This window comes from Somniosus microcephalus, chromosome 4 (assembly GCF_052327205.1).
Source record: "Somniosus microcephalus isolate GS21.2 chromosome 4, FLI_Smic_1.0, whole genome shotgun sequence".
NCBI classification, from domain to species: Eukaryota; Metazoa; Chordata; class Chondrichthyes; order Squaliformes; family Somniosidae; genus Somniosus; species Somniosus microcephalus.
This window is the reverse complement of record NC_140990.1, coordinates 243,284,002-243,307,963: the sequence shown is the minus strand read 5'-3', so window position 1 is coordinate 243,307,963 and position 23,962 is coordinate 243,284,002. Positions and strand designations below refer to the sequence as shown.

The 23,962-nt window shown below is 41.6% G+C and overlaps 1 protein-coding gene across 2 annotated transcripts in view; it reads left to right on the top strand.

The window, feature by feature from the left end:
- agps (alkylglycerone phosphate synthase) overlaps positions 1–23,962 on the top strand; it is a 179,479-nt gene that overhangs the window by 137,630 nt on the left and 17,887 nt on the right. For both annotated transcript variants that reach the window (XM_085986091.1, XM_085986090.1), the window contains 6 exons: positions 4,090–4,202; positions 4,956–5,025; positions 6,429–6,490; positions 9,158–9,247; positions 10,783–10,882; positions 12,844–12,901. In XM_085986091.1, coding sequence (XP_085842217.1) covers positions 4,090–4,202; positions 4,956–5,025; positions 6,429–6,490; positions 9,158–9,247; positions 10,783–10,882; positions 12,844–12,901 — 493 coding nt within the window. The remainder of the gene's footprint in view (positions 1–4,089; positions 4,203–4,955; positions 5,026–6,428; positions 6,491–9,157; positions 9,248–10,782; positions 10,883–12,843; positions 12,902–23,962) is intronic.

The following is a 23,962-nucleotide window of genomic DNA, read 5'->3' as shown; positions in this document are numbered from 1 at the left end:
TTCCTTTTGAATGGGACCATTCCTGCCTCCATCAACTTCTTTGCTGCTGCAACTAAAGAGAAGGCATGAACATATCAAACTGGGCCATGGTCCAGAGCATACAAATCTGCTCTTCTGTACAACAAAGCAGCCTGGTGCCATAACACTAAAATTGAGTAGCCTGACTCCAACCAAGAGGTCCAATAACCTGCCCTTTGGTGGGCCCAGTGGCATCTACTCAGCATTGACCTCGAGATCTGCTCCCAATAGGTTTGGAATATTGACCGGTTCAGAAGATGTGCTACTCCTGTGGAGCTACTGGATTCCATCTGTGCATTCAGGCTGGTGTATAGTAGGTGAATAGAAGATCTTGAACAATCATGAAGGCCACAAGCACATTTCTGTACACTGACTAGATCTGGTTGAAGTTTATTGTACACAAGCCTATACATTTTTGTGAATAAATAAGAGAGAAAATGAGACACTGATTATGTGCATAATGAGAGCAAGACTACAGAGTCTGACTACAGAGGATGCAGGACAGAGTGGAGACTATGTACCAGACTGCTGCTCAGTATTATTAATCTTGGAATTTAAAACCTTTGTTTCCCTTTTATTTATTTGAAGTATTTCTTCAAAAAATATAATTAAGTACTTATTCTGAAGTATCTTTTGGACCCAGTTTCCAATCATAAGATTTCCCCAATACAGAAGCAAAATACTGCAGATGCTGGAAATCTTATATAAAAACAGGAAATGCTGGAAATACTCAGTAGATCAGGTACCACCTGTGGAGAGAGAAACAGTTAACATTTCAGGTCAATGACTGGCAGTTCTGATGAAAGGTCATCAACTTGAAACGGTAAGTGTTTCTCTCTCCACAGATGCTGCCTGACCTGAGTATTTCCAGCATTTTCTGTTTTTATATAAGATTTCCCCATCTGGACTTAACAAATAGTGGACTGCAGTCTGGAAGTGGATCGTGAAATAATTTTAATTGGATTGTACTGCGGTATAAGGCATGAGCATGGACCTATACTTGTGTGTATGGAACTAGTTAAGCAGAGGTCACTCAGATTTGTGACGTTTGTGCGGCAAAGTTACAACAGATGCAAATATAGAAAATAAAGATTGGTTTCTAATATATAGAAAAGCCTTATTTTTTATTTAACTGCCTCTTAAAATGAAAATACTACCTTTTACAAAGTACAAGTCAGATAGACTAGTGGGAGCAGCAATGCAAGTACAGGTTGTTGCATAGTTTATTTTGTGCTGGATTTGGAGGGATGAAGCAACATCAGAAACATGTTGCAGTGTGTTGACGTGTCATATGTACCAAATAGCTATTGTCTTAACTTTACTTTATTCATTTACTTATTTGTTTTTACAAAATAAATATATATGCAACACCTACCCCACAACAAATGCAAACCTGGCTCAAGACTTGTGTTATGTAACTATCTCTGTTAAAATGGTGGTAGTAGGAAAGAAAAAGCGGGTGGAGGAGGGGAATAAATAAAACCAATAACAGAAGCGAGAGTGTGTGAGGAGCAGAAGGAAAAGACGATAAGAAACTAGGAAACTGAAGAACACAAAAATAGGTGGAATTAAAAATGTCTTTTTAAACTATGTTAAGGATGAGTTGGCATTGGGTTACTTCAGTACATTTTAAAATGCCTATCTTTATTGAGGTAGAAGGATGTGTATTATTGCTATATAAATGGTAGGAGGCTCCAATCAGTAATGCCAGTGAACTTTTTGTTTTGCTTAATTGCTGTTTTGAAGTTACGGCAACAATTGGCTGTAGCACCAGGGAAACAATAACAAATGTTAGAAAACAGACACTGGGAGCGTAATAGAGTGAAGTAGCGTAACAGATACATCTACAGCGTCAGGAGGAGGAGTTATGTTCCTACTGTAAAAACCAGGATTGATTTCCATTTGAACATTGTTTAAATTCACAGAAATCACAGAAACCCCACCGTGCAGATAGAGGCCATTTCGGCCCATCGAGCCTGCACCGACACATATCCCACCCTATCCCTGTAACCCCACGTATTTAATCCCCCTAACACTAAGGGTCAATTTATCATAGCCAATCAACCTAACCTGCACATCTTTGGACTGTGGGAGGAAACTGGAGCACCCGGAGGAAACCCACGCAAACACGGGGAGAATGTGCAAACTCCACACAGACAGTCACCCGAGGCCGGATTCGAACCCGGGTCCCTGGCGCTGTGAGACAACAGTGCTAACCACTATGCCACCGCCAAATTAGTGAATGAGGTAATTGGATTTTATCTCGAGTATAATTGGGAACCTCTGCACCAAATTATATATTATAGATACTTATAGGCGTGACACTATTGTAATCAGTTTAAAATGTCTTTTGTGATTTTCTGAGAGACATTTCTTTTGGTGTCGATGGGGGTGGGTTGACTAAATTCACATCTGCTTCTCTGGAATGGATTTTGGTATTCAAAGAAAATGTCTCACTGCTGTTTATAGGGATTCCTCATGTCAGGCCAGATGGTGGTTTTTTTCTCTCGTATGCAGGTTGACTGCTGCAACTGCAGCGGCTCTTCCGTCGGGGAGAAATGTAATTAACAACTTGTTTACCTACTTATTGAGTGTTGTCCTACCTTGGTGTTCTGCTACACGTGCAGGGAACTGGTAGGACATGCCGGGAGCTGAAGGGGGTGCTCTGAGTTCAGTACGACAAAGATTTTCATCACAGTCGTATGGTTCGAAGTACTGAACAGAACTCTTGCTTTTTAAAATTATTTTGAAACTCATTCTTGTGAAGTATTGAAATCTAGCGAAATCTGTATTGCTCTTCTGTTCCGTGATCAATTTGATCCACAGTTTTTGTATTTGTCACAGAGCAGGAGTATACTGTATGCAGTGATCCTCCGGTTTCTCTTCAGATTATGGAAAACTTTAGCCTTTTACTAAAGATTTCCATGCCATTTCAACCTCATACTTCAAGGGTTCGGTCTGATTCGTGTTGCACAGGGTTACATTTTTAGTTCATAAGAAACCTATGCTTGCCTAATGAGGTTGACTTTTGTGGTAAGGTAGCAAGAGAGTCCCTAAATTCCAACAGTAATCATGCAGGGTTTGCACTCAACATTTTTAAAATTTGGCTCAAGTGTATTGGAAGTTTCATCATTTCTCCTCGAGCATTCAAGCTTCTGGTATTCAAAGCAGTTAATGACATCCCTTTAAGGGAATAACTGGTCTTAGACTGCAGTACCGGCCTGTATAAAAGGCCCTAGCAGGCTTCTGTAGTTTCAGTTTCAAGCTGCCTCTTGTTCAGTAAAGTACCTGTTAAACTGTTCTCCTGAAGTCCGTGTATTATTGAGGCGTGGACTTTACAATTTTGGTGCCTCAATTCTACATGTTAATAATTTGACCTGGCAGTAGGTGTGGAAATCAGCAATCTGAGTATTCAATTTTAAACTATTGAGTTAAATTTGCCAACATGCTCAATTATATTTTGAATCCGAAAAGAAGGTTCTTTGCTGGCAGGTTGAATTTAGAGCGAAACCAATATTCCTATAACCTATTTTGAGAATTTTATTTACAGTCTTTCCAGCTACACTTAAGTTTCTCTACAGTAGATACACAAGCTGCTCATTCATAGTCAATAGACAGAAATCTAGGCCTTTGTCAACTATTCGGTGAATGAGTTTCTCCTTTCTATGATTGATTAAGACAACCGTACTCCAAACTTAAAGCTTGCAGCTTTCTAAGCAATACACAAAAATATTGTGAATAATATTTTACTAAAACTTTTGCTTTCCTGGATTTCTTAGGTATTTAAAACCTTTCCAACACTTGTTAAAGATTCAGTATGTTGCAATGGTGTGCTTTGTGTCTTATTGCTCTTCCTCTAGATTTCAATTTATTTCCATTCTTTACTCCTCACTTAACTCTATTTGATGCATGTGGTCCACACTGGGGAAACCACCAATACAAAACTCTTTCAAGCTGGTTGGACCATCTATTTTGCCAAACTTGATATGTTTAAGATATCTCGAGTTTTATATACAACCTCCTCACACCTTCAAATTTATCTAAAATTCTCATACTTTTTTATTTCCACAGTTCAAGGGATTTGACCCCAACGAGTTATGCGTAGCTACCCTACTTTTTGAGGGTAGCAGAGAAAAGGTTCTTCAACAGGAAAAGCATGTCTATGATATTGCTGCTAAAGTTGGGTAAGACTTCCAAAAAAAATAAAACTAGACCATATAGTGAGTTTCCAAGATGTTTTTCCTGGTTCCAATTACATGCAGTACAGATACATATCCCTACTAGTAAGACATTAAGGTTCTATAATAAATTTTATAATCATTAGATTACAATGCAAGGTGGAAGTCATCATCATTGTATATATATGTGCTATAGATGGAGAATAAAATCCATAGCTATTAAAGCCATCTATAACACTTTAAGAAATTGTGCAATGGCTTTTTTAACCATCGTGATCCTGCATGATTTAATTTTTGCTGTACAATGGGCAAGGTTGCTACTCAGTCTGTCCTTCAATTTATTCTGGGTAGATGGAAATGAGAGTTTCTACAGAATATTTGTAAGTTAATAAATGAGAATGAAGGGTGGATGAGTGTGTGTGTGTATGTCTTTAAATGTAAAAGAAAGAAATAAATGAAATCCTTATTCCGTTCAGTATTTTGTGTAATGCCGTGTGATCTATCCCCCAATAATTGTGCATCAACCAGCACCGAGTTTTCTATTTAAAAAAAAAAAGTCTTGCAGTGGTTGTATTGCCAGCTCACACATGTCACGTGTTGAAAAACGGCACCCTGTGCATGTGTTGAAATGCAAAAAGAGTGCTGATTACTGGCCCCAATTCAGCTAAAAAGTAATTTGCAAATACATCAATGAATAAAATTGTTGATTTCTGTAAACTGTTGCCTTGTCTCTATTAAGATGAATGTTTTTGGTTACAGGGGCCTGGCAGCCGGAGAAGATAATGGACAACGGGGCTATATGCTAACATTTGTTATTGCTTACATTCGGGTATGTTGCTTATAAATTTATTAAGTTTCCTTTCTTGTTTTAATATAGTAATTTTGCTGTTTTTTCCTCTTGCACAGTAAAAAGTTTTGAAAATGAATTTGGGGGAAAATTGAAGATTTAACCAGTTGAAAGTTCTAAACCTGTTGGAGATATTCAATACAGAACCATTACTAACATTTTTGCATTAGCATGCTGCTAGACAGCACTTTGTTATAGTGCCAGTTAAGTTTAAAACTACTTATTCTCTCGATTTTATTCAAATTCCTTTCACAGCTCTTTAAGCACCATCCATATTCAACACGATGAGGAAGTTTAAGCTCCTGTTGTGACTTGAAGCTAATTATTCATCGTTAATCTGGGATGGGAGGGTGGTAGTTTCAGTGTGAACAGATTGGTAGTTTTTTTTTATATATTCGTTCCTGGGATGTGGGCGTCGCTGGCAAGGCCAGCATTTATTGCCCATCCCTAATTACCCTTGAGAAGGTGGTGGTGAGCCGCCGCCTTGAACTGCTGCAGTCCCTGTGGTGACTCCCACAGTGCTGTTAGGGAGGGAGTTCCAGGATTTTGACCCAGCAACGATGGAGGAATGGCGATATATTTCCAAGTCAGGATGGTGTGTAATTTGGAGGGGAACTTGCAGGTGATGGTGCTCCCGTGCATCTGCTGCCTTGTCCTTCTAGGTGGGAGGGGTTGTGGGTTTAGGAGGTGCTGCTGAAGAAGCCTTGGCAAATTGCTGCAGTGCATCTTGTAGATGGGGCACACTGCAGCCACAGTGTGCCGGTGGTGGAGGGAGTGACTGTTTAATCTGGGGCATTGGCTGAAAGGTATGATTCTGCGAGTATGACTGTCAGGCTGTTGCTTGACTAGTCTGTGGGACAGTTCTCCCAATTTTGGCACAAGTTCCCAGATGTTAGTGAGGAGGACTTTGCAGGGTCGACTGGGCTGGGTGTACCGTTGTCGTGTTCGAAGCCAGTGCTGAGGTCGATGCTGGGTGGTCCGTCACGTTTTTAAATTCTTTCGTAGCGGTTTGTTAAACTGAGTGGCTTGCTAGGCATATTCAGAGGGCAGTTAAGAGTCAGTCACATGGCTGTGTGTCTGGAGTCGCATATAGGCCAGACCAAGTAAAGACAGCAGAATTCCTTCCCTAAATAACATTAGTGAATTAGGATGCCCCACCTACTGCAAAGACCGAGAACTGGTAAAACTGCATTTGTTGATTACTGTTTGGAGTAGTGATAATCATAGAAAAACAAACACCACTATTGCTATAGTTGACAGTAGCAAATTAAACAGCATGGCTCATATTCTGAATGGGAAACATTTCTTCTTGATATTTTAGAGAAATGTTACTGTTTAATGGTATAAGAAACACTATTTCTAACATTATACTGTGTGTTCCTTAGGACTTGGGCATGGACTATTACATCATAGGAGAATCATTTGAAACCTCTGTTCCATGGGACCGGTAAAGAATTCTTGTAAACAATTCTTAGTTAAAGGCATTTTTATTCTGCTCTATAGCATTTATATCTTGATGAAACAGTTTATGTTCATTATAATTGTAATTTCTAGCTTGTGCAGTTCTGCCTAAAGAAAAACATTGTTCATTTTTAAAACTTGCAGCTGCACAGCCATATTTTCATAATGCATACCGTTAGAGGAGGTCCAAATGAGCATTCCTGCATTGGCCATGAGGATGGTCACTGCAATAAGCCCAATTCTAATTTAGAATTATGATGACATTCTGATAGTGGACAGTCTTCTATGAATAGGACATTAGGAACAATATCTGCAGTTATTGCGTACTCTATAGATAATCGCACATAACCCAAACTTAATGTAGAATTTCAATGGGAGTAATTAAGAAGATTATAGGTGCTCAATGTGCCTATCCCTATCCTAAGATCCATTCCATGCAGGATCTTCATTACTATGACATTCACCCTATACTTCAGCTACTTTTGGTGCGGCAAGCTCGGAGTTGGAGGAGAAATTTGGGTCATCAGTCAGCATAAGGGTTAAGTAAAACATCAGTTCTTGAAGTGATGCAATTAGGCTTCAACCCATTGGTTATTCTTACGCAATCACAATTTTAAAGGTAGCTAATTTTTCAAAATTAGCTGTTCATGACTTCTCACCCGCCCCACATCCCAGAGAGGAGTATGCTGTAACTGGCAGAAGGTGAGCTTTTTGGAGTTGCCAGTGCCAACAGTTTTTTTTAAAGCAATAAACGGCTTAGCTCCCCAAGCACCAATTGTAAGACCGTATTCAGAAACCCATCTATCAAATTCAATTGTCAAGGGTTGGTAAATTTAGACAAATATATAGTTGCTAAATGCAAATTATCCAATTACTATCTATTTTTAGTGTGCTGGTGCACTTTTTGTTTTACCAAAAATATGCATTTGAAAAATGTTAACTTTCATGTACCAAATTTCTCACCCCTTCCCCCCTCGACATTCTAATTTTAGCTGGTGCCACCAGAAGACACTTTTTGCATTTGCTGTAGCTTTTGTTTTTCTTTAGACCTATATTTATAGAAATATTGCTAGTTTCAGTCTGGCTCAGTTGCTAGCATTCTTGCCTTGGAGACAGAAGGGTTTGGGTTTAAACCTTACTACGGACTTGAACGCACAATGTGGGCTGACACTTCAGTGCAGTACTAAGGCATTGTTGCATTATTGAAGGTAAAGTCTTTCAGATGAGACATTATCGCTGGCTCAGGTGGACATAAGATCCTGTGACACTAAGGAGAGCAGGGAGTGTTCTCTCTCCTGGCCAACATTCTTCCCTGAACCAACAATGTTTATATATTTTTTTAACAACCCACAAATCTGCCATTTGTGGACCCTTGCAGTGCAAATTAGTTGTTGCGCTTGCCTACATAAGTGACTGCACTTTGGGACATCCTGAGAATATGGTACGGTGCTATATAAATGCAAGTTCGTCTTTCTTTACTGAAGGATTTCTGAGAAAACACATCCATTCTTTAAATGTAATTAATTTTTTTTTTAATTTACAGGAATTTTTTTCCCCACAGCACTAACTTTTGTCACTTGACCTCTTCTAGTCAAAACATATTGATTATGGTACTGTATGTAGGTCTTGAGGCACATGGTCTCTCAAAGACACATGCCAATTGTAATTTGGCAGACTTTCTCATGACCTGGAGAATGTCTTAATTTTAATAATAGAAATCCTGTCCTTAAAACTGAATTGTCTACTTCTATCAGTATCTCAAAGTTCTTCAGTTTTTATCTAGCAATTGCATTCACATTTTTACAATTACTTCTTTATAATAAAATTGGAAAATTGCATTGGGGAAAGAAATGAAAATGTATGTGGTTTAAAAGCATTATCATCTATAATATATTTAAGATTTTACATCTGCGTGCATTTCCTGCCTACAAAACCTTACCTTCCGTTGTCAATTTTTGGTAAAACTTCGTCAGACTTTTCCATTATAAATTCCAGTGTTCACATTTATAATGGAAACTACTGAAGTGAACTCCTTGGACTGTAATACAGCCTCTTGCCAGTAGTGGTGCTATAGTGACTCAGTTTGTATCTCCTAGCTTCTTGGCTGGAGCTGTACAAACTCCTGTGCTCCAACTAACTCTGCTTCCAAAATTGCAGTGCGTTTTGCTATTAACTATAAATATAAAATCAAAGTATTATATAAAAATAAGGCAAAATATAACTTTAAAGTTGGAACTGAATTATGCCTGCATGCCCTAGTCCAATTATCCCCCTCCTCTTTCACCCTGCTACACCTAAAAACTACACTTAATCTTGACTCCGTGTACAGTGTCACAGGGAATCAACTAGTATATCTTAGTTGTTCAGCATTACTCAACCAATTATGTGGACGGTTCAACAGTGGTTAATATAAGTTAACAGATGTGGTATATGCTGCTGAATTGCTTGAATACAAAAGAAATGTACATGGTACAATATTTTCAAGTCTGTTGTTTAAAAAGCACTCATTGCTGGTATTTTTACTCTTGGTATTGCAAAATAATTAGTTCAGAAAGGCAGTTTCTAAATGGCCTTTTACCAGCATGCGTTAAGCAAACAAACTATTTCAACCTGTAAATAGGCCCAACAGTTTACTCTAAATATGTATTTTTAGGGTGCTTGACCTCTGCAGGAATGTGAAGGAGAAACTAGTAAGAGAATGTAAAGAAAGAGGTGTTCAGTTTCCCCCTCTTGCTACATGCAGGTAAGTAATTTTTTAAAATCTGACTCTCAATGTTCAGTTCTTGTGATTTGCAACCTCTAGGGTATCCAGGTCTGCTACTTACAATTGTTTGACACTTATCCCCTGCCCATGTAAATGCAAGAGGCCAAGGACGGTGAGGTCCGAGTGGGAATGGAGCGGTGAATTAAAATGGGTGACTGCTTTGCAGAACGCCTCCGTTCAGTCCGTAAGGGTGACCCTGAGCTTCCGGTCGCCTGTCATTTTAATTCACCGCTCCATTCCCACTCGGACCTCACCGTCCTCGGCCTCTTGCATTGTTCCACGGAAGCTCAGCGTAAGCTCGAGGAACAGCACCTCATCTTCCGATTAGGCACTCTGCAGCCTTCCGGACTCAATATCGAGTTCAACAATTTCAGACCATAACCTCGGCCCCTATTACATTTTTACTTATTTTTTTTCCCACCCCTTTGTTTTGGGTTTTCTTGCCCCCCCCCTTTTTTTTCCCCCTCTCCCACATGGCAGCTGTCTCCCATTCTGCCAGTACACTTCACACCTAATCTGAGCCGTCTTTTGTCTCCACTGTCCTATTACCATCTCGTCTGGTTTTGAATACCTCTTAATGTCTCTACTTCTTTTGTTCTATCGCAGCCCTGCCTTCGATCTATTTCCTTTCCCGTTTTGAAAAAGGGTTCACCCGAAACGTTGACTCTAATTTCTCTCCACGGATGTTGCCTGGCCTGCTGAGTTTTTCCAGCATTTTCTGTTATTTTAGCTCCCTCTAGTGTCTCTTTTTTGAGGATAACTGAAATCCCTCTTTTAAAAAAAGGAAAATGTTGGAAATACACAGATCAGTTAGCATCTGTAAAAATAAGACAGATAATGACTTTTCGGGTCATAAATTGTCTTTTCTCTTTACAGATGGTGACTAACCTGTTTATTTCGAGCACTTTGTTTTCATTTGATTTTTCCTTTTATTTCCTTCCTATTTTCTCCCTTGACTACCTGCTGTGGCCCAGGGACAAGACACCCTCTGCTTCCCCCCCCCTCTTCTGCTCCACACCCCCAGGAGGCAACTCCCAAAAGGATCATGACAGAGTTTAAGAACTCAACTGAGTTTGTAGGGGGAAAAAAAAGGAAAGATGCAATCTGAATCCATTTCTGTGGTGTCTAGCCACCTCTGATCCAAAAACTGAAGTAATTTATAAGGTGTAGGAGGAGAAGTCACATAATTGCTCAACTTGCAACTTTTCCAGCTTGATTTGGCTATAGTGTGTGGAGGATACGTATTTAGAGATTTTAACACCCTACCTCTCCATTCCACCATTGGTCACAGAGCCATCGTCCACCATGGCCTTACAATCTGGAACTCATTTTCCTAAACAACTTTTGCTCTGTTAAAGGTGATCTGCATGTTGTTGTAATAGGACCTTCTACAAGTATTGGCTGGACACAGATTTCAATCAATGCATTTCTATTAAAATATATTAAATGTAAGAACAGTATTGAGCACATTATTTGTGTGATTGTCCAACATAACTACTTTGTTTCTTTTCCAGAGTTACCCAAACTTATGATACCGGAGCTTGTGTCTATTTCTACTTTGCTTTTAATTACAGGGGTATAAGTGACCCAATTACTGTGTTTGAGCATATTGAGGTAATGTTGTCCAAGTACTCTTGCACCCCCTGCCCCTTTCTCATTTCTGGACTGTTGAGTGTAATGTAAAAAATCAACTTTTTGTTTGAACATGGTTTGAGTTATTTGTAAAGTTTTATTAATTTGCGGAATGAGAGCGGTAATATGGTGACCGGTTTCTATTTTGTGCAGCTGATCAATGTCTTTTTTCTGAACTCCCCTCTGAAACAAATCTGATAACCTGCATGCATGTTTATAAACAGGTGTGATGTTCTACAGGCCATGAAGTTCTCCATGACTTACGCAAAGTTGAAGTTTTGTTGTTGACCTACAATCTAATTGTTGAAACAAACTTGAGTCCAGATAACCATCTTGGCATATGCTATTATTGAGCTATTAGAATGTTCTGCTTTCCTATTCCAGATGAACTCTGGGGAAGGAAACAAACTCCCCCCAAAAGAAAATTAATTTATAAACTTCTGCAATGTTGAGGTACATGACTGGAACATGTTCTGGCACCAGGAAAATGGCCAAGGGACCTCACTCGGTCTCCATGAATGCCACTGCTGCTCAAGTTATAGTAAGGTCATAGTGAGCGTGGCTCTGATGTTTCCTCTGTCAGGAGAGAGGCAGTTCATGACAAATTTAGACACCGTTTGAGAAATACTCTATTTTTCTGGTAAAGTATCTTGGTGAACTGATAGGCTTTAAATCGGGCTGAACAGCATTAAAAATGGAAAATGCTGGAATTACACAGCAGGTCCATCAGCATCCATGAAGATTAGTTTCAGTTGTAAATTAGAACCTATGAAAAGGTGACCTGCCTTCTCTCTTTACACATGGTGATGGACCTGCTGTGCATTTCAAGAATTTTATGTTTTTATTTGATTTCAAGCATTTACACTTTTTCCTTTTTATCTGAAGAGTATTAACACAGTTATTCCTCCTCCCTATGGGGAACTCCTAGCCTGGGTATTCTACCTCCCCGACACCATATTTGAGATCAGAAACGCTCCATATGAGAAACAATACACACACCCCTGTCACCACTACAGCCCAGTACTTTGATACACCTATCCATTGCAGGTCACAGTAAATGATTGGTAGGGAATGGAAAGAAACCGGCAATGTAATATTTAAGCTCGGAGTAAGTTTACATAGTTACATTATCAAAAGTTTGTCCAAAATTTTACCTGACCAAAAAAGTCTTGGCAATTTTAAAAACTTTTAAACTCTTCCTTTGTTCTATTTATGCCATTTGCTTCAGTTTTGTAAAATTTAACCCATTGAAATTAATGGAGTATTTTGGTAGAATGTGGCTGTTCTTCCCCAAAAAATTGGCTTTCAATTGAGTTGATAAGTTCTGTTTCAGACAAAGAATGGCAAGTTGTATATCATTGTGTTCCCTTCCACTTCACCCTCTCTACACTTACCTGTGGCTAACATTCAAACTCATAATGCATTTGATAATTTGATATTGTATACAATCTTAAAGCTGGCAATAATAGTGTTCCATCACACTTACAATTGTACGTACAATAGATTAAAATTATATTTGTTGTGATGTGTAACATGCTATGGCTTGAAATTGAGCAGTTACATGATCAACTCAATTTTACATGGCCAGTTCCATAAATCCCTCTAAGCATTATATAATCTTGGATCAAATTAATTTCTAGGCATTTTCCTTGCCCATCCCCATCCCAGGAGGGAAAAAAACTGCTCAACCCAAGAGCAGTCATTATTTTTCAATATTTTCTATTTTTGGGAATTAAAATATTTTTGAAACTTCCAAGGATACCCAAATGTTAATAGAAAACAGTGGATTTCACATTATTGGCCATAACTAATATTAAAATGTGCAGAAAAAACTTGCAGGATAGTAGTATAATAGGCTTGATTCTACGCAATCAAACATGCCTTGTGGGGTATGTGTTGATGAATATATTTAACTAACAGTAGTATTCTTTGTATTAAATTAGGCTTCAGCCAGAGAAGAAATACTTGACAATGGAGGAAGTCTTTCTCACCATCATGGAGGTGAGTACACTATTTTTCATGTTGTGCCATTTTATCTTCTCTTCCCTCCCCAGACTTGTACTATAATACATACCATTCCATAGGTTTCTGATGCTTCACTCACTTGGCTATTCTCCCAATGTGAGCATAGACAGTGATGCCAGGAGTCTATTTTATCATGGGGCGGCACTTTGATTAATTTATTCACCCTCTACTCAGCTGTAGTCAATTGCAGCACCCTGCTAGCTGAAGCCAGCTAACTTTGCAAGTTTGATCCTTGATCTGTGCCAAGTTAACTACATTACACCATACATTTTCACACTGCAAACCGTCTTTTTGAAATGTAATATTTTGACAATTGTTTCTTTTTGGCCCTCAAGATGGCGAGCACAAAAATAGGGACGATCCAATAACTTTAGGAAGGACATGAAGGCTTTGGAGAGAGTACAGAGGAGATTTACTAGAATGGTTCCAGGGATAAGGATTACAGTTATGTGGATAGACTGGAGAATCTAGGGTTGTTCTTCGAGCAGAGAAAGCTAAGAGGAGATTTGATAGAGGTGCTGAAAATCATGAAAAGTTTTGGTAGAGTAAATAAAGAGAAGCTGTTTCCAGTGGCTGAAGGGTCGATAACCAGAGGATACAGATTGAAGGTGATTGGCAAAAGAACCAGAGGCGACATGAGAGAGAACTTTTAAGCAACGACTGGTTAGGATTTGGAATGCACTGTATGATAAGGTGGTGGATACAGATTCAATGGTAGCCTTCAAAAAGGAATTGGATAAATACTTGGAGAATAAATTGCAGGGATATGGGGATAGAGCAGATGAGTGGGACTAACTGGATTGCTCTTCGAAAGAGGCGATGCAGACTCGATGGACTTAATGGCAGCCTTCTGTGCTGTACTGTTCTATAATTCTAGCCTATAGACCAGTGAGCCTAACATCCATTGTACATAAAGTACTAAAATGCACCCTGAAAGAGGGGTTAATGAAACCTAAATGGGTATAATATGAAGGAGCCAGCATGGATTTATGGGAGGAAGATCTTGCCTAACAAGTTTGTTGGAGATCTTCAAAGAAATGACAGACCTTGTTGATAGTGGGTGTAATATATTTAGGTTTAAGCAAGGCTTTTGTGGATGTAATATATTTAGGTTTTAACGTGGCTTTTGATACTGTGCCACACAAGCAATTAATCCACAAGGTAAGAAGGTACGAAATAAGAGACTGGCTTCTGGGATGAATTGAAAATCTGCTAAATCAGAGAATATCAGCTAAATTAGTTTGTGGATGGAGCTGCATTGACATGGCAATGGGTTACTAGTGGGCTATCACATTGATCAGTGCTGGGGTATCGCTATTTGTAGTGTATATAAATGACTTGAAGCTGATGACTGAAAGAAATCTGTATAATTAAGCAGATTATACCAAATTGTGGGAGATAGTGTTTGCGTAATGGGAGCAGACAAACTAAATACAAAGGGATTTGAGTTGACTGGGAAGGTCGGCTAATGAATGGTAAATTACATTTAATGTGAGCAACTGCAGTTTATTGAGGAAGGGAAATAAATGGAGTTTAAACTGAATAGCTGTAGACTACAGGAAAGCACTCTGGAGCAGAATCTGGGGATATTGGTAGATGGCTCACTGAAACCAGCAGTGTAGTAAGAAAAGCTAACTATACCTTGGGATGAATAGCCTGCGGTATAGAGCACTAATCCCAGGAAATTATAGGTCTGCATGAGGCACTGGTATATTGGTGCAATGTGTACAATTCTGGTTGCTATACTACAGTAAGGATATCCATAACCTAGACCTGCTGATGCTTATCTTAAGGCATCTGAGCTATGAGAAGTTGAGGCTGGGATTGTTTACTCTGGAGAAGAGAAGGGGAAATATTATTCAAGTATTAAAGATGCTCAAGGGAATAGATCAATTAAATCATGACTATGTTGATGCACTCTGATCCAGGGGACACATCTTGACGTTTTTAAAGGTGGGGAGAGGGAGGTTGGAGAGATTTCCAGAGAGTAGGACTGAAGTGGCTGAAAGGGCTGCCACCAATGGTGGAGCAAAGGGCATGAAGCAATGCCGTAGTTGGAGGAATGAAGCATTCGGGATGGCTATAGGGCTGAGGTAGATTGCAGAAACAAGGTAGGCAAAGGTCAATGATGGATTTTAAATGGAATCATAGAATAGTACAGCACAGGAGGAGGCCATTTGGCCCATCGAGTCTGCGCCAGCTCTTTCGAAGAGCAATCCAGTTAGTCCCACTCCCCTGCTCTTTCCCCATATTCCTGCAATGTTTTCTCCAAGTATTTATCCAATTCCCTTTTGAAAGCTACTATTGACTCTGTATCCACTACCCTTTTCGGGCAGTGCATTCCAAATCCTAACCACTCGTTGCATAAAAAAGTTTTTCCTTATGACCCTCTTGTTATCGACCCTTCAGCCATTAGAAACAGTTACTCTATCTAAATCCTTCATGATTTTAAACACTTCCATCAAATCTCCTCTTAGCCTTCTCTGCTCCAAGGAGAACAACCCCAGCTTCTCTAGTCTATCCGCGTAACTATAATCCCTCATCCCTGGGACCGTTCAAGTAAATCTCTTCTGTACCCTCTCCAAAGCCTTCACGTTCTTCCTAAAGTGTGGTGCCCAGAATTGGACACACTATTCCAGCTGGGGCCGAATTAGTGTTTTATATACGTTTAGCATAACTTCCTGGCTTTTGTACTCTATGGGGGAGAAATTGCGTATCGCCTCATTTGGGGACGGTAACAACCGGGAGGCAGGACATTTTGTGCCAGGCGCGGAAGTTTCGCCCCACTCACTAAATCCGGGTTACCGCCCCCGGAAGGAAGTGGATCACTAAATCAAGCACTTAATTTCCTTCCTGGGGTGGGAGCAGCCTCACGGCTCAGCAGCATTACGCACTGGGCTGCGTACGAGGGGCTCTTCCCTCAGTTAGAGGGAAGGGCACATGCAGCATACTCTGCCAAAGAAGAAGCCACCTACCTGGACCAGCGGGGGTGCCGTGCAATCAGCCCGGCACTCGAGCAGAGTGCCGGGCTGAGCGATCGCAACACTGAACCCGCCAACAAACCGCAACCGGAGCGGCAACGAAACGGCACATTTTTTTCACAGCAGCCGGTCACCTCCCCTTTAATTTTCGCACTGGTAGTGGGCAATAGCCAATTTAGGGTCCAGGGCGATGCGCCCGGAGATGACATCAGGATCTCTGGGTGCAGTAGATCGGGGCGCAATGCCGTAGCGCCGCTGCTATACTCTCGTCGAATATGGCGGGAGTTGTTAGCGGCGCTGCGCCCGGTCGCAAAGTTGTTTGCACTCTGTTCGCGCCCCCTCGGGGCGCAAACAGGGCACACAAATGACTGGAATTTCTCCCCCATGTCTCTATTTATAAAGCCCAGGATCCGATATGCTTTATTAATTGCTTTATTAACCTGTCCTGCCACCTTCAAAGATTTGTGCACAAGCACCCCCAGGTCTCTCTGTTCTTGCACCCCCTTTAAAATTGTACCATTCAGTGTGTATGGTCTCCCCTCACATTTTGGTAGAAAGAATATCACCTCACACTTCTCTGCATTGAATTTCATCTGCCATGTGTCCGCCCAGTCCACCAGCCTGTATGTCCTCTTGAAGTCTATCTTCCTCACTGTTTACTACACTTCCAGGTTTCGTGTCATCTGCAAATTTAGAAATTGTGTCCTGTACCCCCAAGTCCAAGTCATTAATGTACATAATGTGTGGGCAGTGTGGAGCCAGTGCAGGGCAGTGAGAACAGGGGTGATGTGCGAGCGGAGCATTGTGTGTGGGACAGGATATGTACAGAAGAGTTTTTGACAATTTCGAGTTTATGGAGGGTCGAGAAAGGGAGGCCAACAAGGAGTGTGTTGGACTGGTTAACTCTGTTGGCGACTAAGTCATGGATAAGAATTTCAGTGCTGGAGAGCTGAGGTAGATATAGAGGCGGGCAATGTTGCAGAGGTGAAAGTAAGTGGTCTTGGTGATGGATAGGTTGTGGTAGTTAAAGTGCAGCTCGGTCAAACAGTGTTGAAATTATGGACGGACTGGTTCAGCCAGTAGTGGGCAAGAGGCTGGAGTCAGTGGCAAGTTATTGGAGTTTGTAGCAGGGATCAAAGATAGTGGGCTCAAGCTTAGAAAAAGAAAGCTGCACAGACAGTTCAGATTTTCCTAGCTTACATTGAGGATGGTGAATATTTGGAAAAATGGGAGAATTTAATAGGTGTTTAAGGAGTGGGCGATTTGAGGGGTATTAATTTTTGGGACTAGCCAGTTGGACCCGACGTCTTTTTTGGTGATGTGCTTTCCTATGTAAAATGTAATGTTTCTGTTCACATAAGCATCTGTAGAAACTTGCCATTACGGTTTGTTTTAAATGTCCAGCTGAGTGCTATAACAGTTAAGAGGGAATTTTTTTCTTGGAAGCTTCAAATGTAACATTTCCAATGGGAACAGTATTCTATCTTGCATGTAATGTTTCAAAAGTACTATATCTTGGGAATCAAAGAGCAACTTGATTGGAAAAAAGAAAAGTATTAGGCTTAACAATCTATGGATAGTAATACTTGAAATCTTACTGAACAGAAAGATGCAAACTTTGTCCAGTTAGCAAGGGATCAGATTTAGGTAAGGCTGACTTCAACGGGATGAGGCAGAAACATAGAAACATAGAAGATAGGAGCAGGAGTAGGCCATTCGGCCCCTCGAGCCTGCTCTGCCATTCGATGAGATCATGGCTGATCATCCAAACTCAGTACCCCGTACCTGCCTTCTCCCCATATCCCTTGATACCTTTAGCTCTAAGAAATATATCTAACTCCTTCTTGAATATATTTAAAGACTTGGCCTCAACTGCCTTCTGTGGTAGAGAATTCCACAGGTTCACCACTCTCTGGGTGAAGAAATTCTTCCTCATCTCTGTCCTAAATGGCTTACCCCTTATCCTTAGACTATGACCCCTGGTTCTGGACTCTCCGACCATCGGGAACATTCTACCTGCATCTAGTTTGTCCAGACCTGTCAGAATTTTATAAGTTTCGATGAGATCCCCTCTCATTCTTCTAAACTCCAGCGAGTATAAGCCCAATCGACCCAATCTCTCCTCATACGTCATTCCTGCCATCCCAGGGATCAGCCTTGTGAATCTTCGCTGAACTCCTTCCATGGCAAGAACATCCTTCCTCAGATAAGGTGACCAAAACTGCACACAATACGCAAGGTGTGGTCTCACCAAGGCCCTGTACAACTGCAGCAGGACATCCTTGCTCCTGTACTCAAACCCTTTTGCTATGAAGGCCAACATACCATTTGCCTTCTTCACCGCCTGCTGCACCTGCATGCTTACCTTCAGTGACTGTCCAAAGTAAACTGGGCAAATCTGTTAATAGGTAACATGACAGAAGATCAGTGGGAGATGTTTAAAAGGAATTTAACCTGATACAGAACCAATATATACCCCTGAGGGGCAAGAGCTCTACTTGCCAAAAAAAACAGCCATGGACAACTAGAGGTCATAGAGTCATAGAGTTTTACAGCACAGAAAGAGGCCCTTCGGCCCATCGTGTCTGCGCCGCCCATCCACCCCTGTCCAGTCGAATCCCATTTTCCAGCATTTGGTCCATAGCCTTGTATGCAATGGCATTTCAAGTGCTCATCCAAATGCTTCTTGAATGTTGTGAGGGTTCCTGCCTCCACCACCCTTTCAGGCATTGAGTTCCACATTCCAACCACCCTCTGGGTGAAAAAGTTCCTCCTCAAATCCCCTCTAAATCTCCTGCCCCTTACCCTGAATCTATGCCCCCTTGTTATTGACCCCCCCACTAAGGGGAAAAGTTCCTCTTTACCCTATCTATGCCCCTCATTATTTTGTACACCTCAATCAGGTCCCCCCTCAGCCTTCTCTGCTCCAAGGAAAACACTCCAGCCTGTCCAGCCTCTCTTCATAGCTGAGGCGCTCCATCCCAGGTAACATCCTGGTGAATCTTCTCTGCACCCTCTCCAAAGCAATCACATCCTTCCTATAGTGAGGCGACCAGAACTGCACACAGTACTCCAGCTGTGGCCTCACCAGCGTTTTGTACAGCTCCATCATAACCTCCCTGCTCTTATATTCTATGCCTCGGCTAATGAAGGCAAGTATCCCATATGCCTTTTTAACCACCTTATCTACCTGCTCCGCTGCCTTCAGGGATCTATGTACATGTACACCAAGGTCCCTCTGACCCTCTGTACTTCCTAGGGTCCTACCACTCATTGTGTACTCCCTTGCGTTATTTGTCCGTCCAAAATGCATCACCTCGCACTTTTCAGGGTTAAATTCCATTTGCCACTTTTCCGCCCATCTGACCAACCCGTTTATATCGTCCTGTAGCCGGAGGCTTTCCTCCTCGCAATTTACCACCCCACCAATTTTCGTGTCATCTGCGAACTTACTGATCATACCTTTTACATTTTCATCCAAATCATTTATGTAGATCACAAACAATAAGGGACCCAGCACCGATCCCGGAGGTACCCCACTGGACACAGGCTTCCAGTCACAAAAGCAACCTTCGACCATCACCCTCTGCCTCCTGCCACTCAGCCAGTTTAGGATCCAACGCGCCAAGGCACCCTGGATCCCATGGGCTCTTACCTTCTTGACCAGTCTCCTATGCGGGACTTTGTCAAAAGCTTTACTGAAGTCCATGTACACCACATCCACAGCATTTCCCTCATCCACCCCACTAGTCACCCCCTCGAAAAATTCGATCAGATTTGTTAGACATGATTTACCCTTGACAAAGCCATGCTGACTATCCCCGATTAATCCTTGCCTCTCCAAGTGGAGATTAATTTTGTCCCTCAGAATTTTTTCCAATAATTTCCCCACCACAGATGTTAGACTCACTGGCCTGTAATTCCCTGGTTTATCCCTGCTACCCTTCTTGAATAATGGTACTACGTTAGCTGTTCTCCAGTCCTCTGGTACATCCCCTGTGGCCAGAGAGGTTCTGAAAATTAGTGTCAGAGCCCCTGCAATCTCCTCCCTTGCCTCCCACAGCAGCCTGGGATACATCTCGTCCGGGCCTGGGGATTTATCCACTTTTTGGCCCGCTAAAACCGCTAGCACCTCCTCCCTCTCGATGCTAATATGTTCAAGTATGTCACAGTCCCCTTGCCCGATTTCTATGTCTGCATCGTCTTTCTCCATAGTGAACACAGATGCAAAAAATTCATTTAAAACCCCGCCTACATCCTCTGGCTCTACACACAGATTGCCACTTTGGTCCCTAATGGGCCCTACCCTTTCCCTGGTTATCCTCTTGCCCTTAATATACTTATAAAACATCTTAGGATTTTCCTTTATTTTGCTCGCCAGTGTTATTTCATGGCCCCTCCTCGCCCTCCTAATTTCTTTTTTAAGTATGCCCCTGCACTTTTTATACTCCTCTAGGGCTTCTCCTGTCTTTAGTCTTTTGTAACTGCCAAAACCCCCCTTTTATTTCTAATGCATTTTTGTATATCCCTTGTCATCCAAGGTTCCCTTTGCTTGTTGGTCCCACCCTTGACCTTTACAGGAACATGTTGGCGTTGTACTCTCTCTATTTCCCTTCTGAAAGTCTCCCACTGTTTTGATGTGGATTTTCCTATAAGCAGCTGCTCCCAGTCCACTTTGGCCAGATCCTGCCTTATCATATTAAAATCGGCCTTCCCCCAATTTAGAACCCTAGGGTAAAAGACAGCATAAAACTAAAGGGACGGGCATATAAAAATACAAAAAATAGCACCGATCCTGGCGAATGGGAAAGATACAAAGAACAGCAAAGGGTCACAAAACAGATAGAGCTACAAAAAGGGAGTATGAAAAGAAACTTGCAAGGGATATCAAAATCAATACAAAGAATTTTTATAGTTACATTAGGAAAAAGAGGGTGGTCAGAGCAATGTTGTCCCCTTAAAAACTGCAAGTGGTGATATTGTCAATGACCACGGGGAAATGGCAGACTTGCTGAATAATTACTTTGCATCAGTATTTACAGTAGAAGAGGGTAGCATGCCGGAAATCCCAAAGAAACTAATATTGAATTGAGGACAGGGACTCAATAAAATTAATGTAGGTAAAATAACTAATAAAGAAAATAATGACACTAAAGAGTGACAAATCCCCAAGACCAGATGATTTCCATCCCAGGGTTTTAAAGGAAGTATGTGAGCACATTGCGGATGCCCCAACTATAATCTTACAAAGTTCTCTAGATTCAGGAACCATCCCTTTTAGATTGGAAAATTGTGCATGTCACTCTGCTTTTTAAGAATGGGGGGAGAGGGGGAAACCAGGGAATTATAAACCAGCTAGCCTAACATCTGTTGTGGGGAAATTGATGGTCCATAATTAAGGATAGGGTGACTTAACACTTTGAAAATTTTCAGTTGATCAGGGAGCCAGAATGGATTTGTGAAAGGTAGGTCATGCCTGACAAACCTGATTGAATTTTTTGAAGAGGTGATTAAAGTAGTGGACAGGGGAAATGTCTATGAATGTTATTTATATGGACTTCCAGAAGGCATTTGATAAAGTCCTACATAAGAGACTGTTGTCTAAGGTAAAAGCACATAGAATTGAGGGCAAATTATTGACCTGGTTAGAAAATTGGCTGAACGGCAGGAGACAGAGTAGGGATAATGGATATTCATGCCAATAAAGCATTTGAATTGGAATTGGAATTGGATAGGTATCAAATTGGCAGGATGTGACTAGTGGTGTCCCGCAGGGATCAGTGATGGGGCCTCAACTATTCACAATATTTATTAACTATTTATATGATGGCATAGAAAGTCATATATCCAAATTTGCCAATGATACAAAGATAGGTGGTATTGTTGGCAGTGTAGATGAAAGCATAAAATTACAAGTGGATATTGATAGATTAAGTGAATGGGCAAAACTGTGGCAAATGGATTTCAATGTAAGCAAATGTGCGGTCATCCACTTTGGACATAAAGGATAGAACAGGGTACAGTACTTTCAAAATGGTAAAAAGCTAAAAACAGTGGATGTCCAGAGAGACTTGGGGGTTCAGGTACATAGATCATTACAATGTCATGAACAGGTACAGAAAATAATCAAAAAGGCTAATGGAATGCTGGCCTTTATACCTAGAGTACAAGGGGGCAGAAGTTATGCTGCAGCTATACAAAACCTGGTTAGATCAGTCCTGGAGTACAGTAAGCAGTTCTGGGCACCACACCGTAGAAAGGATATATTGGCCTTGGAGTGCAGCGTAGGTTTGCCATAATTATACCCGGACTTCAAGGGTTAAGTTACGAGGAGAAATTGCCCAAATTAGGGTTGTATTCCTAGAACTTGGAAGGTTAAGGGCTGATCTGATCAAAGTTTTCAAGATATTAAGGGGAACAGATAGGATAGATAGAGAGAAACTATTTCTGCTGGTTGGGGATTCTAGGGCACATAGTCTAAAAATTAGAGCCAGACCTTTCAGGAGTGAAATTAGGAAACATTTCTACAAACACAGGGTGGTAGAAGTTTGAAACTCTCTTCCACAAATGGCAATTGATGCTAGATCAGTTGTTAATTTTAAATCGGAGATTGATAGCTTTTTGTTAACCAAAGGTATTAAGGGATATGGGCCTTATGGAGTTAGATCACAGATCAACCATGATCTCATCGAATGGCGGAACAGGCTCGAGGGGCTGAATGGCCTACTCCTGTTCCTATCAACAGGAGAGGTGATCATGTCAGCTGTAACCTCAATTATGGTCAGACAAAATAATTGCAGATAGTCAGTGATGTGCCTTCAATAACCACAAAACTAGAAGTTATAGACTTTAACAAGTTGGCTTTTAATCACTAAGATCAGAGCTAACATCTCAACACACCGACTGGCTCGCAGGAATGAGTCATACAGATCCTGGGATCTTTAAGTAAGAGAAGTCAGGGGCGGAGCCAAGAGCCAAGACCTGGAACCTTCCAGGTTAGTCAGGAAAGAGGAAGTGAAACTATACACCGTGTGGGGGAGGGTAATATACATGAGTGCAAAACGAATACAGGCAAGACAAACAGATTTCATTACATTCACCCCTTCTTTAGATTTAGTCCATCGGGGTGATGTTTCTTAAAAGTTGATATAAGTGAGTCTGTCAGGAGGTTTTGCGGTTCTCAGTGATCGGCGCAAAGCCGGTTGGGGTGCCTCTAGGGGAGTGGATTCTGGTTCCTCCGCTGTCCGGGCCTCCGCAGTGTCTTCCAGGTTATCTGCAGTGTCCTCCAGGTTAAAGTTGGGTATTGATACCTCTGGGTGTCCTGTCTCTTTTTTGTGTAGGTCTTCCTCGGGTAGTCTCTCATCGTTCTCTCCGCTCCCCGAGGGAGCGAGGTCTTTTATGGAAACAGTGTCCTCTCGCCCGTCAGAGTATTCGATATAGGCGTACTGAGGGTTTGCATGGAGGAGCTGTACCTTTTCCACAAGGGGGTCCGTTTTATGGCCTCTCACGTGCTTCCACAATAGTACTGTCCCCGGGGACGTCAGCCACGCAGGTAGAGATATGCCCGAGGTGGATTTCCAGGGGAAAACGAACATCTTTTCGTGAGGGGTAGCGTTAGTGGCTGTACATAACAGAGACCTTATGGAGTGGAGCATGTCTGGGAGGACTTCCTGCCAGCGGGAGGTCGGAAGGCCTTTTGACTTTAAGGCTAACGTGACAGCCTTCCAAACAGTAGCATTCTCCCTTTCCACTTGCCCATTACCCCGGGGGTTGTAGCTAGTGGTTCTGCTAGTGGCTATCCCCTTTGAGAGCAAGAACTGGCGCAGTTCGTCACTCATAAATGACGAACCCCTATCGCTGTGTATGTAGTTCGGCATGCCAAACATGCAGAATAGATTACAGAGACACTTGATGACCGTGGCACTGGTCATGTCTGGGCAGGGAATGGCGAAGGGGAAGCGGGAATATTCATCGATGATATTGAGGAAGTATACGTTACGGTCGGCAGAGGGAAGGGGTCCCTTGAAGTCCAGACTTAGGCGCTCGAATGGCCGTG